The sequence below is a fragment of the Rhipicephalus microplus genome, chromosome 4 (assembly GCF_043290135.1).
Source record: "Rhipicephalus microplus isolate Deutch F79 chromosome 4, USDA_Rmic, whole genome shotgun sequence".
Taxonomy (NCBI): domain Eukaryota; kingdom Metazoa; phylum Arthropoda; class Arachnida; order Ixodida; family Ixodidae; genus Rhipicephalus; species Rhipicephalus microplus.
In genome coordinates this window covers 100452589-100468103 of record NC_134703.1, presented here as the reverse complement: position 1 = coordinate 100468103, position 15515 = coordinate 100452589, and the positions used below count along the sequence as shown (strand labels likewise).

The window sequence follows — 15515 nt, the reverse complement described above, 5'->3', positions numbered from 1 at the left end:
AATTCACGTATCATTAGAATATCTATAGTTTATATAACACAAAGATTTCACGGCACTCAAGAAGGGCTCACAGACAACAGAGCGAGCGCTGTGTCACGAGCGAACTTTTTTTTGGGGGGGGGGGGGGAAGAGGGGCGGAGAAATAGGGGGAGGCACTTCATTTCGTTGCAATATACAAACTACAGCTCCTCTATACTAACAAGACAAATGTTCGACCTTATCATTGGCGCTTATCGGTCATCATCTCGCCAGAGTTCAAAGCACACAGGCTCGTGAGTAGTTTCTGGCAGCACCTTCCATCTATATTGCGCATTTAGGCATTTCGCACCTCTGTCGGTATGCGAGAGATGTTTCCAAGATGAGTGCACGGGGCATTGAGAGTGTTAGAAGTTCACATGATTCGGTGTTTCTCAACGAGGGGTCACCGAATGATGTCTATAGGCCATCAAAGTCTCCTTGTATCAGGTGTCCCTTCGAGGGCCGGCTGTCTTCCCGACAAAATGACGCATTGAAACGACGAGTACCAGCACCGTAATACATTCGCATAACAATAAATAACCACGTTCAAGAGTATAACTATTTGCGCTTTACCAATATATTTTGTCGCTTATAGATTTGTGTCAAGAAAACTCCTTTTATCGAAAATTCTTAAAGTTGTTCAAGCTGCTATCCACGCAGTGAAAATCATCTTTGGTGTACCGAAAGAAACTGCGCAGCATATTACCAGGAATATAATTGTCATGTCGATTGAATTACCCTATTTTTGTTCAGCCTGATTTCAAACTCGGCATGTTTGTCATGGCCGCAAACGTGGAAGTGGCATTTTCACTGCGCAATTTGCCTCGGCTTTGAGTCAAGCGGTACACGTTCTGACACCCTCCCACTCACTTCCACCAGTTGTAAGCCAAGCCGAGTTCGTTCTCGCTGTTTCCGCACCAGAGAACAAGACTGGCGTGGTGGCCCAGACGGCGCACCTGCAAACGCCATGACATCTAATTAAACTTGCTGCACTAATATCAGAGGTGTGAGCAAAACTTAACATGTGACAATAATACAAACAATTTCTTTCTTGTTGTTCGCTATACCGACAATGTAATTTTAAGTAAATAGCATACAAGTATGTAAATAACTTCATGATAAATGCGTATAGTAAGGTTCAGTCATCACAGATACCTCCAGCTGAATTTTTTTTTGCAAGTGAGATTGGGTAGTCAGGTGGGAAGGATCTAGAGGAAATGAAACTCTCCTGATTTTTTTTTTTCAATTTTACATGACCATACATCCACGCGCATGTACAAGATCACGCACAAACCCTACAATATATGCACAAGCCTTAGAATATATGTTATAGCCTGTAGTAGCACCGGTGACCTATCCAACTAGTGGCTGGGTTAGAGGCACCTTAGACTAACGGAGCAGAAATTCCCGTTTTCAGTGAAGCCGACGTTCCAGAAACATTTGTGAGCGGATGTAGGCGTAAACGTACCCGCCGCCCACCCACGCTCGAAAATAGTTGTGGCGACGATCGTGGCAAGTTCCTATCGGCCTTGACTAGATGATATGTGGGGTTTAACGTCCCAAAACTACCATATGATTATGAGAGACGCCGTAGTGTAGGTCGGCGGAGCTCGCCGACCATACGAAATGCTCAACCGTCTACTTCCTGAAACCCAAAAAGCTCTCCACTCTTTGTATACTGCCATTTGGTTTTCCCGTGAGATCCCCTCCACTTGGAAAGAAGCAGTCATTATTCCGATTCTTTAACTGGGCAAGGTCCCGTGTTCAGCATTAAGTTACAGGACCATAGCATTGAGGAGTTGCTTTTGCAACGTCTTAGAGTAAGTGGTAAACAGGCGTACGATGCACTTCCTTGAAACTAACGGTCTGCTTGACCAATGTCAGTGTGGGTTTCGAAAGGCTCGGTCCACCACTGACCACCTTGTTCGTATCGTGGCACGAATTCGCTACGCGTTTGTTCATAAGCAATACTTTCTGTGTTCCTCGACGTATAGAAGGCCTATGACACTACGTGACGCTTTGGCATACCCTGAGACTTGTCACATTTAGGTGTGCGGGGCAGAATGTTCGCACTAATCGAAAGCTACATGTCCAACCGGACATTCCGGGTCCGAATTGGCACTGTCTAATCACGAATATTTGTCCAAAAAACAGAAGTGCCACAAGGAGGCGTTTTGAGTTGCACACTTTTCATAGTCAAAATGAATTCCTTGCACTTGTCTCTCTCACAATATATTTTTTACTGCGCATATGTCGATGATGTATATCCACCAGTATATCCGCCACCGTGGAGGCGGCAAGTTATAGACTGCGATCTATTTTTCGTGGAAGTCACTAAACACGCACCTACTGTTCATATTCGCATGCACTTCCTCGAACTCCAACACAAGTATACTTGCTGATTTTGGTGCACGTTAAAGAACGCCAGGTGGTCTAAATTTCCGAAGCCCTCCACTACGGCGTCTCTCATAATCATATAGTGGTTTTGGGACGTTAAACCCCACATATCAATCAAGTACACTTGCTCAGAATTTTTCGCAGATGCTTCAAAGTCTCACACTGGTGCGTACTATACAGCTGTTGGCCCATCCTTCTCTAACTTTGGTATTCTGCACTCCAAAACGAGCATCTTCACCGCAGGGGCTCAGGCGGTATCTGTGGCCGTGAAGCATATTAAGGAACTGCAAGTACAACGCGCGGTAATATACACAGATTCGCTGAGCGTAGTAACCGCTTTGAAAACTCTGCGTAAACATAAAACTCTTGCCCTTGTGTCGCTGTCCTCTTTTTTATGCAAGATCTATGCTCTCAAACGACATGTGTGCTGGGTGCCAGGGCACCGCGAAATCGCTGGAAACGTGTTGGCGGATCAGTTAGCCGTCTCTGCTCAAGACGACACTGCCGCTAATACATCGGTACCTGTCCCTGCACTTGACCTACGGCGGAAGCTCTGGGCATGCTGCTAGCGCCTATTGATAGGCAGACAGAAAACAAACTGCATTTTGTCAAACCGAGAAAATTGGAAATTGGCCAATGGCATCCAGATCACGCTACACACAAGTCACACTTACAAGACTACAGATAGGACACACACACTCGACACATTCATACCTTTCGTCTGGTGGCGACGCACCATTGTGTGAAAGATGTGGAGAACCACTCACGGTTCTCCACATCCTCGTCCAGTGCAGGGATTTAGATGCCGTCAGAAAAATTTGGGGACCCTTACGCTTCGCGTTTAAGAGTTGAACGCGATAGCGAAATCTGGCCCCTAGTGCGCCCTTCAACCGCTAAGTGCATACTTATAAACATGTGTTACATCCACACACACGCCCACAGTGGATCGTACCAGCGCCCGCGCGCGAATGGTACATACAGGTGTTTGATCTAAAGCAAGAGTCGCATGTCCTCCAAGATACCCGCCACGTGCTCGCCATCTCGTAGGCCATAAGATTCTCACAATGCCTCACAGATAGCAGCACATTACCTAGCGTTTGCTGTCCTGCCTACAAATCTCTCGGATGATTAGTCACGTGGCTAACCGATAACGAAACATGAAAGAACACGACATAATGCGACTCATTCAGGCATTTTTATCAGCCGAATAACCTATAGCTTTCCTTACCTGAGGGTTTTGAAAACAGACGAGCACAAAGTAGAGTCATACGTGTAACTCTCAAGAAGGCTCTGAACCTTCTCCCGTGGACCCTCACGGAACGTCTGCTTCAAATGGGGATCCACAATACCATATCAGAACTATTCCATGCACACCACACTAATCAAGTCATGCGCCTGGACATCACTAAAACAGGACGGAAAACACTATCAGAACTTGGCATCGAAGCCCCCATAGAGAGAAGGGAAAGCAACGTATCCCACATGAATGGAGGCAGGACTTCATCATCAAACCACTTCCACGCAACATGCATCCCCAGTCCCATGAACATCGACGTCGGGCACGGGCAAAAGTTCAATCGATATGTGGGGTTTAACGTCCCAAAACCACCATATGATTATGAGGGACGCCATAGTGGAAGGCTCCAGAAATTTCGACCACCTGGGGTTCTTTAACGTGCACCCAAATCTGAGCACACGGGCCTACAACGTTTCCGCCTCCATCAGAAATGCAGCCGCCGCAGCCGGGATTCGATCCCGCGACCTGCGGATCAGCCGCCGAGTACATTAGCCACTAGACCACCGCGGCGGGGCCGGGCAAAAGTTCACGACAACTACTCAGATACGGAGGGCGCCTTCTTTGTCGATGCAGCTGGACCAGTGAACGGCAAATATACAGCAAGCGTCTTCATTGTGGAAAACAGGTTGATTGTATATCAGCCCCGGACAGAGATACAACTAGTATTGAAAAAGCAGGAATCACCCTCGCCCTACGAAACCCAAGGTCCACCTTCGTTCTAGCAGATTCAAAAGCGGAATACTGAAATTTTTGTAAAGGTTACATTGGCCCCATTGCACATCCACTTCTTACACAACTCTCGTCCTCACGCTCAGAGGGCAAATGGAAACAGTTGATATGGATACTCGGCCACTGCGGAGTTAGAGGCAACGAGCTCGCCCATGCCTCGGCCCGAGAAATACTCTTCCGGACCTCCGACCCCGGCATATCGCACCCACCCTCGGCTATGCGTATGGACCCATTCCCAACATACACAGATATTCTAGAATATCAAAGACTCGAAAGACAGAAATTTCCACCTCCGGGGCCAAAACTCACTAAAGAATCTCAGGTAGCTTGGCGTCGCCTGCAGACCTTGTCTAACCCCAATCCATACATACTGTCAAAGATAGATCCTGACACATACGCACCACAGTGCAGGTTCTGCGTCACTAAAACGGCCACCCTGTACCACATGGTATGGGAATGCCCACACCATCCACCTCTACAACCCAGAGCACAGCACAACACTGTAGGGTGGGAGGCAGCTCTGTCCAGCTTGAATCCGAAGACCAAAGAGGCCCTACGCAAATAAATGTTTTAGTCTCTCTCTGTTTGCTTGGTCAACGCCTGCCCGCCTGCCTGCCTGCCCACCCGCCTGCCTGCCTGCCCGCCTGCCTGCCTGCCTGCCCGCCTGCCTGCCTGCCTGCCTGCCTGCCTGCCTGCCTGCCTGCCTGCCTGCCTGCCTGCCCGCCTGCCTGCCTGCCTGCCTGCCTGCCTGCCCGCCTGCCCGCCCGCCTGCCTGCCCGCCCGCCCGCCCGCCCGCCCGCCCGCCCGCCCGCCCGCTTGCCCGCCTGCCTGCCTGCCCACCCGCCTGCCCGCCCGCCCGCCTGCCCGCCTGCCCACCTGCCCACCTGCCCGCCTGCCCGCCTGCCCGCCTGCCTACCTGCACGCCCGCCTGCCTGCCTGCCTGCCTGCCTGCCTGCCTGTCCGCCTGCCTGCCCGCCTGCCTGCCCGCCTGCCTGCGTGCGTGCCTGCCTGCCTGCCTGCCTGCCTGTCTGTCTGTCTGTCTGTCTGTCTGTCTGTCTGTCTGTCTGTCTGTCTGTCTGTCTGTCTGTCTGTCTGTACACTTGTCTGTTTGTTCGCCCTTAACGATACCTCAAACGGCTGGCCCCACCTGCAGCGCCCATCAATATTGCTCAAGACTCAGTGTTGATACTTGTGCGATTGTCAAATAAAAAAAGCAATCATTGCGCATATCTGAGGCACCATAACAACACGTCGATGTTTTGTATGTGTGCCTTTATATTAGACAAGGCACACACAAGTAATTCTAAAGACCGTAGCGTTAAAAACGCTGCGCTGACAGTGCGACGTGATGCTCAAAAAGGCAAGTGTTACCAACGCTTTGCTAAAACGACACGGTGGTGGCACCTGTCCGTGGCTTTGTGTTCTACACCTTATCACCTCCAAGAATGGCCCGCATCTTTCTCCGTAAGTGCGCACACCTTCCCGCGTTTTCGAAGATAACTGGCAGATGGCGCTCGTGTCTAACGTGCCTCGATGCGCTCGTTCGCCATCGCTGCACGCTCGAGGCACTCTAACGCAGCGCCTCCAGAATACCACTCACCAATTTCCTTGCGCAGAACATCAAATAAATGTTTTATTCACTCCCTCCGGACGCAAGACTGTGGTCTTTCGACGACATATGCAGTGTAACATGCAGATCCGGTGCAAATTTTTTCTTCTTCGAGTGCACGGCTTTTTCAGTGTGATCGCGCGCACACGCGTGGACAAGTAGCAGCCTCCCACAGCGATCTCGCTAACTTGATTTTTGGTCACAGACGCACAGACAATTCGCTCACAACCAACGGGGCCGACACGGAAGGTGGAATTTCTGCGACACGAGGTCTCTAACGCTATCGTGTTTAACGCACTTTTTACTACCCTTCCGACAACAGATACCCTTGCACCCATCAATGTTCATCTGTAGAAAACCCCTTTTCACACATAAATCATTGCTGGCATTTTTAACAGACGTACGTACTTTTAGCATCATTTACCCAGGCGCTCCGTAGCACGACCTGTGAAGAGAGGTCGCTACCGTGATGGCTACATCACCACAATTGTTTACTATATCACGACGTTTCGCCATTCACTCTAATTGCACATAATTACCGTCAATGTCATGATTTTAATGCTTTATGTTTTTACCCGCGTTAGGGCAAGAAATTTTAAGGCCTTTTTACAGCCACCTATGATAATCATTGCTCGCATCACTTGTCCATTGACCTGGTGCTCTTTGGCCATCAAATAGCCGTTGAGCCTTGAAAAACAACACATTATCATCATCATCATCATCAGTAATTATCGCTATAAACAGTCAGCCTTATATACGTAAATAGGTCATGAGAAGTCAAACATAGGCTGAGATAAATACATATACAAGATTCGTAAAGCTCACCTCTTGCGATAATATGATAATAGAAAATAGCTAAGACCTCCGATAGGCAACAATGCGATGATTACGTCGACCTTCAACGCGATGTTCGTTTCAGAAAAGCAAAGCATTTCGGTTTGAACCACGTTTCGACTCTGTTAGTAGAGTGATTGCTGGGTACCAGTTGTTTCTCAAAACTTCTTTCATCAATGTTGTTTATGGCGGCAGTGGGTATGGCGTCGTGAGAGAAAGTTTTGCTGATACTTTCCAGTTCTATAAACTTTCAACAAACTTTTTCTTGTTTGGTGTTGACACACCGTCAAGGCTAAACGTGAAAAAAAGAAAAAAGTATTTACGCCAACCTGCTCAAACGGTCTCAATATTGGAACATAGCTGTCGCGGAACATAAACTATTTTTTTTCTTTGATTGAGATTCTTTTTTTTTTTCTACGAGCTATCGGTGCACTTGTGCATAAAACTCGCGACTTTGCTTTGTCCTCGGAACCTATCGTACTTCAATATCAGTCACTAGCGTTGTTTGCCTAAGTCCGCGTTTCGCGGCCGGCAGCGGACATGACTAAAAGAACGGAAGCTGTCTATCAAACATGGCGGCACTCACTTCCGGTAACCTGGACAGGCCAGCGCCACGCTTCTACTACCCAGCAAGCTTCCACCGTAGCTTATCACTTTTCCGCCTTTTTATCACACCCCTTCAGGCTCTTTTATATTTTGTGGAGGAACTCATCCTATCGTTATTCGACTAAACAAAAACCTAACGAGAAAATTGATTGATCGATATGTGGGGTTTATAGTCCTAAAACCACCATATGATTATGAGAGACGTCGTTGTGGAGGGCTCCAGAAATTTCAACCTTCTGGGGTTCTTTAACAGGCACCCAAATCTGAGCACACGGGCCTACAACATTTCCGCCTCCATCGGAAATGCAGCCGCTGCAGCCGGGATTCGATACCGCGACCTGCGAGTCAGCAGCCGAGTACCTTAGCCACTAGACCACTGTGGCGGGGCAAAACGAGAAAATTCTATAATTTAGTCAGCGCAACGCTGGCGTTTATTTTATCCCTTTAAAAGAGGTTGAACACTAAAGGCAAACAGTATGTCCGAAAACACTGACCAAATTGCCCTCTGGCAACTTGACGAGCACCTTTTTATGCCCAGATAAAGGGCTTTGCAGCCAGATGGATTGGCGTACTGGTTGGTACTGCATTTTGTATGCAATTTAAAGCGAAAGAAATACGACTGTGTTTCACCCGCTGGAGTTGCGAGATGCCCTCTTCTGTCATTTTTCCTGGACTCTTAACTTTTTACTACAAATTACCTCACAGTTACACGCAAGCACAAGAGGAACAGTCCGTGTATGCCATCGTAATGTTTCTCTCCATTTGGCTCGTTTTCAACAACTATGGTAAGCACGCCTTTATTATTGCTTATTCGCGCCTCTTGGATTGTGCAACTCGAAAGGAGGTACAGAATCCAAATAGATGCCAGGGCCATGTTAAAATTACCGTCAAAAATAAGTTAGATGTGACGAGAACTGCTGGCTGACAGTGCAACAAAGGCATAGAAAAGAAAAAAAAATGAAGTAAACCGACCTCGTTGTGCATTTTTATACACAATTGCGGAAAAGGAACTAGCTGACACAGTTATTGTATACAACTAGTGGATAACAGACGTTGCACCTCCACAACAGATATTGTTGCACGTATACTGAACTAAGTGGGTTGGGTACCCAACCAGGTACCCTCCCGGTGAATGTATATCGACGTCCATTTCGTATGCATATAGTACACTTATAGAGTCGTGACTCCACTGGTGAATGACGTGCTACAGCTTGCAAGTACAATTCAAATCGGTATCTTTGCATGAAAGTCAATGCCGCCAAAGCGTGAACAGGCACCAACCTGCTGCCGCGCCTCGAGGGCCACGGAATCGAGGAAGGCCGGCGTGGCGGGATAGAGGGCGCTGGCGAAGGCGAACTCTTGCCAGATCATGAGTCCCTTGCGGTCGGCCATCTCGTAGAACACGTCCGACTCGTACAGGCCGCCGCCCCAGACGCGCAGGAGGTTCATGTGCGCCGCCACGGCGGCGTCTAGCAGGGCCTCCAGTCGCTCGCTGGTCACGCGGTCCTGGAATGCGTCGGCCGGCAGCCACGCGCTGCCCTTGGCGAACAGCGGCAGGCCGTTCACGCGCAGGAAGAAAGTCGCACCTGAGAGCGTATAGGTGCGCATGGCAGTCACTTCAGCCTAGGTGTTTGTTTGCTCAACCTCATGCCAAACAGTAACTGAGCAACGAAGGCAAGCGGTAGGCCTGGGAGATATCCTTGCGGTGTCCAATTCGTGGGAATGTCTTATTCGCCGGAGCGCGTTCAGTTAAGCGAAATAACGGTGAGTTGTGCTGTCATGACACGCTTGACCGCGTCAGCGCACCGAACCCGCCAGCACTTTCTCGGCGTAAAGAGAAAATAAGTGGGCGAAATGTGGAGTAACAAACTTGACAAGTCTACACGTGCGTATGAACGAGTTGAGATGTCTGGGGAGCGATACAGTGAATGCGTACATACTTTTCAGGGGCGTCATGCGGGCGGCCTCGTCAAACCTGACTCAAGGGCTAACGTGAATAGAGTATATGAGATGTGCGTCTAAAAGCGGATCTCTGAGGACAGCATTTGTAGCGGCGAAACGAATTCCGCCTTTCTGATTTGCGTCGAAAGTGGTGAAAGCTGCGTGGCGTCAAAATGACGTTGCGGAAAAATGACTGCAAAAACAGGCGGTGCGCTCCGGCCAATGAGGGGAGGCCGAATTATAGACATGTCCTGGAATAGGACCCCGCGAGAATAACTTCCGCGGAAACACTGAAAACATAAGCGTTCGTTTTTCAGGCCAAGCTTGGATTTCCTGACTCTGCGTCGCCATAGGTTTGACTATTGGCTTCTGGAAGAGCTCCGGCAAGAATGTGCCCCACAGATTAGATTTCCGAATAAGGCTTCTGCGGTATGCTTCTAAAGGGAACCACCAATATGTGTTCCATAAACAATGCGGAAATGGAATTGATAGAATCAGTACATCATTACATTGCAATAACAACTCCCAACAGCATTGTTTTTTTTTTGCACTAATTAGACCAATCTTGTAAATTTCCTACTAATAATCCGTGCTGTTCCCGGTGGTAACTGTTTTGTGTAATTAATTGTTCCCTTCTCCGTTTCAAAACTTCAAGTCTGCGTTTGTGACTAAGTGTTCATTATGTTCAATACATTGTTCTACCAGTAACCTTATTGCATGTTCACTTGCTCTAAATATTTACGCAAGATTCACAGAATGATGTTATTAGTCGCTGCTGTTTTCATACTTTTCTACTTGATGTGTTCTATGCTTGTTATGACCCAGTATGCTTTACAGTGTTATATTTACCTCTCCTCTTCTCAACTTTTTGCACAGTAATGTCGTAAACTGCAGGCGCTATGACGAAAATAAGGAAGCAAAGAAATAACATAGCTGCTTTTTTCATTACTCTAGAGCTTCGACCCTCCCGAGTAATTTGATTTTATAAAACCAAGCGTCCAAACAAGGACACAAGGCAGAAACTTCTCTCTTGTGCCTGCACTCCTTGTCTATGAGCATGGCTCCCCACCAACTAGATGAGCGTTGTTATTCTAAGTTTCAAGAGTGAGTCGCACCAATAACACTCAGACTAATTCTCCCATCCTTCGCAATCGAATGGATCTCACAACAGTTTCAGCTTAGGCCGCACATGCGCTCCTTGCTTGGAGTGCTATACCTATTACCTACAGCGTACGACTACAGCAAATCGGCAGCGATTACCATTGCCGTCATTGTCATAATCGTAACACCTAATTATCTAATCGATAACCGCCACACAATTGCATCATGACGTCGAAAATGCGTAGTTGACGCTTCACGGCTCGTTATCCACTTACCCGTACTATTGACGAGCGGCTCCTGTATGAGCTCCACTGTACGAAACCCTACGCTCCTCGTGATGGTGGCCGTGTCCTTGCCCAGAGACAAGGAGACGGACAGCGCGTACAACCGGTGTCCTCCATAGCCATTGGGCCACCACGGCTCAATGGGCAGACTCTGCAATTGTTCAGCGTTCAAGATGCGCCTATACACAAATATTTCATTCATTCATTCATTCATTCATTCTTTCTTTCTTTCTTTGTTTGTTTCCTTCATAAATAGGACTAAAATGTGACTGGTCACACGATGGACAATGGTGGCATTGGAAGCTTGATACGCACTGATTGGCTACTATTAAATCTGTAAGCTCGATTGCTCACGTTAACTTCAGTTTAGGCTTAACGCTCTGTGCTTGCGTCGCTCGTCGTAAATAATGTAATTTCATACGAAGAACGATAAGCTTCATTTTCAGAAATACGGGCTACAGAAGTCGCCTAAATATACGCTCTGTCCTGCGAGCAGCAAGCAAATTACACAAGGTTCCGTGCTTTCCAATTTCTGTAAGCACAGTTGTCGTGCTTCGTACGCTTTATGACTGGATAGTGCTTGCGAATCAGCATGAATGTTTACTTCACTAAATAACGAAGTTTAAATCTGAACTTCGGAAGAAAAGAAGGATGTGGCAGGTAATAAGCTATATAGTTTATAGCTTGAGCGTGAGCGTGGCTTCATGCATAAGCACAATGTTCTGTGCAGATATGGGGGACAACACGTAGGAAACTTGCCTCCGGTATCCGTAGCCGGAATCGGTAGTGCGCGGCGAGTTGGTTGTTCGCGGAAACCGTTATGTTCTTCTTCACGGTCAGGCGATCGTCCAGCACCAAACTGAGCAAAAGCTGCAGCTTTCCGCTAAATGCAACTTCAAGGAACAGGCCCACGTCCAGGGACCACCTGTCCGGCTTTTCACCATTGTTTGGCGAGCCTGTGAATGTACGGCATGCGTATAGTAAAAGAAGGCCGTTCAGTCCACATCATTTCGCAAGTCATTATCACCAATGGTCGGCGAACGCCGATAGCATGGCCGCTGGGGCGTGGAATCCCCGGAGCCTGTGACATTCTTGCGTTTTTCTATGGTCCCCAAGATTTGACGCGCTGGTACGGCTCACGCGAACTGTGGAGGAAATTGTTTTCCTCAAACTTCCTTGCACTAGATAACCACGGCTACATTCTCTCCACATTTGTGCCAGTACTACGGTTGTAAGACTCATTTACCGACATGCAAAATATAATTTTTATCAGTTTAATAACCAGTCAAATTGAACTGAACATATTGCGGTAAAGCACGACTAACGGCGGCTTGTGACATCGAGCATATCCATAAAATTTACATTTAAACCTGGTGAATGGCTTTTAAAGTTTGCGACTGCTTAAGATACGACAAATTCGGTTTCGGCAGACGTAGGTTTTCTGAACAAATAACATTGATAAATAGACAGTAAAAAAAAAATGCCGATCCGCGAAGTTTATTTGCGACTGTGAGCTAATTACGCTTAATTAAAAGAACAAAAAACTACATGGTAAGCATGTTTAAGAACAGCTTCCACAGTTTTCCTTTATTTCAAGGGTATTTATATTTGAACCCAATAATAAAAAAAACTTGCAGTTATGCTCGAAGCGCTAGCTATAGGAAGGCGATGTTTGCCACCACAGAGACGTACGTAATTGACTTCTTCCGCTTAACAAGGCAGTCTAGATGTTAGGCATAGTTTATGCACTCCTTCTCGTGGTTAACGGAAATCACACTGGCTTCCCCCTTCCTTATTCCTCGAAGAGACGACAGAGTTAAACCAAATTTTGGATTTGGCAAAACACACCAGGTCCAATAAGTTTAGCAATATTTCCGGGTGACCTTGCACCATGCACTCACCCAGACGCCGAGTCCTGACCACAATGTCGCGTATGATGAGGCCATCATACATCTCAATTCCGATGTCTTTCCTGCAAGAAAAATTCCGAGAAAAACATGTGCACTCAGTCTGAACACACCATACAAATTACAGTAAAGCCTGTTTTAATAGCGAAGCTCTTCAAAGCTGAATTTACGCTGTTGAGTGTTTGCGGAAAACCCCACCGAGCGATGAAGTCATCGTACGTCGCGTAGCAACGCGTTAGACGAGAGAAAAAAGAAGAGAGGGGAAGTGAAGGAAAAGTAAATAGAACAATAGTGTCACGTTTCTGACGAAAAACTTGATTTAAGTTTAGTAGGCTCGTTGAGTTGACTAGCCAAGCAGCAGCTTAGATAGATCGTCTTTGTCCTCTTTCACTCATGGATCTCACCCAAGCAGACCATATGGCACTAGTCCCCCCCCCCCCCCCCACTACCGCCTTTGAAAGCATCGACTCGATGCTCGTAAAGAAAGAAAAAAAAGTGCAGGCATACACACGCAGATCTAGGGAAGCAAAAGAGAAACAACGTCAGTACTCGCAGCGCAAATAAGTAAGTTTCGCCAACACTTGCACCAAGAGCAAAAAGAAAAAGCATAAACTCTCAGGTGAATGCAAATAGCAGCACCAACGCAAAGTCACGGCCTGTTGTAACACGTCGAACGACAAGGGCTACTGTGTGAAGTAGGGCTTCAGCTGAGCGACATGCTCTATTTTGGGCCGAAGCTGTCGACGAGAAGACATTGCGCCATCTGGAAATACCTCGTAGGTAAGGTTTGTGACACGTCTAAGAAACTTGTATGGTCCAAAACAACGGCTTAGGAGTTTTTCGGATGAGCCTGGTTACCGTACAAGGATCCACACCCACACTTGGTCCCCAGGGTGGTATGTGACGTTTCGAGGGCGGAGGTTGTGACGCCATGCGTCTGCATTTCGTTGGTGACTGGCATTTATGCGAGCTAGCTGACGAGCTTCTTCGGCGTACTGAGTGTATTGCTCAGCGTCTGGAGCAAGTTCATCGCTGTGGTTGCACAGAAGCATAGCATCGAGCTTGGTTCGCACGTTGCGTCCGCTAACAAGGCGGAAATCACGTTTTTTCTTGCGTTCTCGTATTGTATGCAAACGTGATGTATGGCAGAATCTCGTCCCAGGTTATGTGTAGTACGTCCACGTACATTGACAGCATGTCTGCTATGGTCTTGTTAAGCCTCGCTGTCAGTCCATTGGATTGCGGGTAATAAGCCGTCGTTTTTGATGACTTGTGCAGCTCAATTTAAAAATGTCCTCCATCATTCGCGTTGTAAAAGACGTCACACTGTCCGTAATCACGCATGACGGGGTACCATGCCGTAGGATGATTTGGAGCACTAAGAACTTCGTCACTTCAGAGGCCGTGCAACAAGGTAACGCTTTTGCTTCAGCTTAACGAGTAAGATAATCTGCCGCAACTATAAACAATTTGTTCTCGGAGGACGACAAAGGGAAGGGTCTGAGAAGGTCCATTCCCTAGAGGTCAAATGGTGCCCGCAGAGGTGCGATCGGCTGGAGCAGGCTCGCTGGTCTCCCAGGTGGAGTCTTCCAGCGCTGGCACTCTAGCCCAAATGTCCTGACGTGGGTTCGTCGTGGCACGCAAGGAGGATGTCATCACTCATGTCGGTAGGGAGGTTTTATCACTACCACGAGCCTTTTTCTTGTAAAGAATGCCTCTTCTTAGACAAAAAGAGGACAGCTCACGAGCAATGTGTTGAGGGACCTTAGAGTTCCAGCCTTCCAGGGAATCAATAACTGGGCGTAATTCTTCGTCTGCCCGCTGTCTTGACATGAATTCGGAATCGCTAACTGCTCCAAGAAAGCCATCTTCACCCCCTGACCTGCACGCAATCGCAATGTCGAACCCCTGCAAACGCAAACGCCACGGAGTGAGACGGCCAGATATATCTCTTAGATTGACCAGCCAGTGGAGCGAGTGGTGGTCAGTCACCACTTTGAAAGGACGACCGTAGAGGTAAGGCTGAAGTTTGGTCGTCCCTCACACGACTTCAAGGCATTCTTTTTCTGATGTAGAATAGTAGGTCTCGGCTCGAGAAAGAGTACGACTGGCGTAATCTATTACATGCTCAACGCCACCATGTCGTTGTACAAGGACAGTGCCAAGTCCAACGTTGCTGGCATCAGTGCGAATTTCTGTTGCAGCATCCTCTTCTAAATAGGCAATAACAGGGGCTGTTTGCATTCTCTGTCGTAGCTCTGTGAACGCTGCATCTTGTTCTGCATCTTGTTCTGTCATCATCGTCGGTAATGATGCGATGCTTCGTAAGGTGTGTTTGACGGACTTTTGAAGAAGAGGCGAAGCAAGATTGAAACTCCCTTAAAATGTCATGAAGTGCAGCCTTCCTCTCGCTTAACAGCGTCGAATCAATGTCGATGCGGCCTAGAAATTTCTCATCCTCATGCGTTTCCTCAGATGCAAAGCCCTCCGTGACGTCGGCAACAGTGTCTCCATAAGCTATGGTGGTTCCGCGGAAAAGATGCCGGTGTTCTTAGTTGAAGCTCGAAACTAGTATCTGTGACTGTCCATCACGGAAACGCCACAACACTTCGGACGGCACATACACCTTGAAGCAGCAGAAGTGATAGGTTGTTTTCGGCCACCACGTCACCGTATCGGAGGTCTTCACAAGTGGCTTCGATGGAAACAGCCGCTTGAAACAGCAGCGTCACACTGTCGTCAGCAATACGCAGCGCAGGTCTACGGCAGTTATCAGCGTCTTGATCTGTTGC

General features: G+C 47.8%; 1 protein-coding gene across 1 annotated transcript in view; it reads right to left on the bottom strand.

Moving 5' to 3' along the window:
• Positions 1 to 15515, bottom strand: part of LOC119172805 (beta-mannosidase-like) — a 54939-nt gene that overhangs the window by 28180 nt on the left and 11244 nt on the right. The window contains exons 5-9 of the mRNA XM_075893135.1: positions 12718 to 12788; positions 11576 to 11772; positions 10808 to 10967; positions 8772 to 9076; positions 889 to 974 (exon numbers count right to left, since the gene is read on the bottom strand). Coding sequence (XP_075749250.1) covers positions 889 to 974; positions 8772 to 9076; positions 10808 to 10967; positions 11576 to 11772; positions 12718 to 12788 — 819 coding nt within the window. The remainder of the gene's footprint in view (positions 1 to 888; positions 975 to 8771; positions 9077 to 10807; positions 10968 to 11575; positions 11773 to 12717; positions 12789 to 15515) is intronic.